A 2819-nucleotide genomic window follows, 5' to 3' on the forward strand; every position below is an offset into this window, starting at 1 on the left:
CCTGCCTGATGGACACCCCCAGCGGAGTCACTCCACCTGGGCTCCCCCCTGCCTGATGGACACCCCCAGCAGAGTCACTCCACCTGGGCTCCCCTCTGCCTGATGGACACCCCCAGCAGAGTCAGGAGCAGCACTTCAGAGAGCATTTCTGTCTCTGAAGAGCAGGTTCTACAAAACTGCCCCTGCATGAATCCAGAAGAGAATAGAGGACGAAATTGCAGCCCTGGGCACTGCCAGCCACAGAGGGTTGTTGAGTCACCATGGGAGACATCCAAGATGCCTTACCACCCAGGAGCACTTTGAGCTGCTTGTCGTAGAACTCAGCCTCCTTGTGGGACACCAGGGCGCACTCCGCGCACTGCCGCACAGGGTCCACGAAGCACATGCGCCGCAGCGACACCTTCTGGCTACAGCACCTGTCACAGAAGCACTTCCCGCAGCGGCGACAGTGGTGCTGGGTGGATGGCCAGAGGACAGGCAGTGAGCAGGGGCCTGGGGACAAGTGCCCCCAGATGACCCCTGTGTGCACAGAGGCCAACATGCTGAGCCACTCCCTGTGCGTGTCCACTGACACCAACCTTTCTCCGAGTGGGCCCAGAGAGGGTGCTTGCATGTGGCTGCTTCTCATCCCTCAGCTACCCAGACCTGCTGACCAGGACACCCTGCCTCCGTGCAGCTGTGAGCACAGCACATGGAGGACAGGACTCTGAGGGCAAGATCTATCTGGGGAGTACCTGGCAGGAGACAGCACCTCAAAGAGTCACGTGAGCACGAAAGCTGCTCCCTTTCCACTGATTCTCTAAGTCCCCTGAAATAGCAAGCCCTAAAATATCCACCCCTCCCAGGGGAACTGGGCTCTCCCCAGAAAGAACTGGGCTCTCCCCAGGGTCCACTGCGGCCCCTCCCAGTCAGTCCTCCCCCTACCCCCATTCATGGGTCTCACCTCACCTTTCTGGTGATAAAGTCAAATTTGGCATCACACTGCATACATCTTGGACACTGGGAGAGAAGATTGCAGAGTATTAAAATCCAGCTCAGTCACTTGGTTGAATAGCCAAGGCAGGGCCATCCAGAACACCGGCCTTGCTCCACCACCCCACATGCTGAGGTGGCCTGCAGCAGACAGGCTTCTGGTATAGCAAGGCCCCCAGGCTTGGAAGCCCCAGCCAAAGGTGAGGGGGCTGCTCTGAAGCCTGCAGACCTGCCCAGCACAATGACGGGGTGTGGACCAAAGGTCCCACCAGGACAGGGTGCACACCCCTGTGCTGTAGACCCTTCTAAGCAACTCTTTCTTCACGCTAGTCCTGTCACTGGGACCAAGGGTCAGCACCATGAAATTCCACAGAAGGAACTAATTAACCTGGGAAAGAACATACCATTGCTTCACTCTGCAAGTGAAAAAAGTATAGTAAATCTGCTAAGTGAGGCAGAAAGCTACACTTGACAAAAGCCTATATGTTTGAGACAAAGTTTATTATGGCATTTACTTTGAACTTTGAGTGCATGCACCTGTTGTGGCCTATAAGGGAGCATTTGGAAGAGGCTGGAGCAGAACATAGGGATGATGAGGGGCTTCTTGTGGGCAGATGCCAGGCCTGGAAATGCTCTGCAGATGCTTCTGCAGATTTAGGAACTAATAGGGCAAAGATTCTAAGACTGGACTCTGCTGGCAAAGAAAATTCTGTGCATACAGAACATGCTCCTGTGGGGAGAGGAATAAGGTGGCCAGACTCAGGGCAGACCAGGAATTCTGACCCACACAGTATGGGGATTGGGCAGAGGGCTAATGGGGCTCCCTTTCCTCTTGTGGTCATGGGTTCCCCAGGTGAGTGCCCCTGCCCTAGGCACTGGGGATACATGGTAAATAGGAGGCCCTCCAAGAGGTGGCCTCCCTGCCTCCGCTGACCTCCCTCATGTGGCAGCGGCAGTGAGGTGGCTGTTCTGAGGACAGAGCTGTTTATGCTGACTTGGAATCACACATGGACTTGGAATCACACATGAAGTTTCTTCAGCTGCCTCAGATCAAAGCTCAGAATTATACTTAGGATTATCTAAGGGACGTTCACAGGGCGTCATTTCACAATAATGCCCAGAGCAGAAAAAAGACTCCACTCCGGATGTGGCACACTGCCACTGCCACTTAAGAGACAAGTACGATGTCCCCAAATGTCCCAGGACCTAAACCCTGTGGCCACCTGCTAGGTGTCATTAGTCGCTGTGGCCCTAAAAAAGTACATTCTCTTCATAAACCTGTGAGAATCAAGCCCAGAGTTGCCGCCACCAGTGGAGGAGAGGCAGATACCGTGGCCTGGCTGGAGGGGCATGACGCCCACTCTACAGTAGCCGTGCTTCATCAAAGCTGGTCAAGGACAGGCACTTTCTTTATGAATTTATTGTTTTTTTGTTTGTTTGTTTGTTTTTTTATTGAACGGTAACTATGTACATTAATGCACTTCTGGGATACAGTGTGGGGTTTTCACATGCAATCTGAAATACTTCCATCAAACTGGTCAACACAGCCTTCATGTCATTTTCTCAGTTATTGTTTTAAAACGTTCACATTCTACTCTTAAAAAGATTCACTTGGACCCACAAGCTGCTGGTGGGGATGTAATTTGATAAAACCAATTTGGAAAACCTTAACAGTATTTACGAATGCTGAACATAAAACTTAGAATTGAACAATTCTACTCCTTATGTATATACCTAACAGAAATTTGTACACATGGGTACCAAAACCATACATGAGAACATTCTAGTACTATTCATGATGGCACCAGACAGGAAACTAGCAAAGTGTCTGGCAGTAGAATGGGTAG

General features: G+C 51.6%; 1 protein-coding gene across 1 annotated transcript in view; it reads right to left on the bottom strand.

Annotated features, from left to right (window-relative positions):
* The window catches only part of ZFYVE21 (zinc finger FYVE-type containing 21), a 20918-nt gene that overhangs the window by 6448 nt on the left and 11651 nt on the right, over window positions 1–2819 (bottom strand). The window contains exons 2-3 of the mRNA XM_003792107.3: window positions 949–999; window positions 286–454 (exon numbers count right to left, since the gene is read on the bottom strand). Of these exons, the coding sequence (XP_003792155.1) occupies window positions 286–454; window positions 949–999 (220 nt within the window). The remainder of the gene's footprint in view (window positions 1–285; window positions 455–948; window positions 1000–2819) is intronic.

The sequence above is a fragment of the Otolemur garnettii genome, unplaced genomic scaffold (genome assembly GCF_000181295.1).
Source record: "Otolemur garnettii isolate 467f Iridium unplaced genomic scaffold, OtoGar3 scaffold00054, whole genome shotgun sequence".
NCBI classification, from domain to species: Eukaryota; Metazoa; Chordata; class Mammalia; order Primates; family Galagidae; genus Otolemur; species Otolemur garnettii.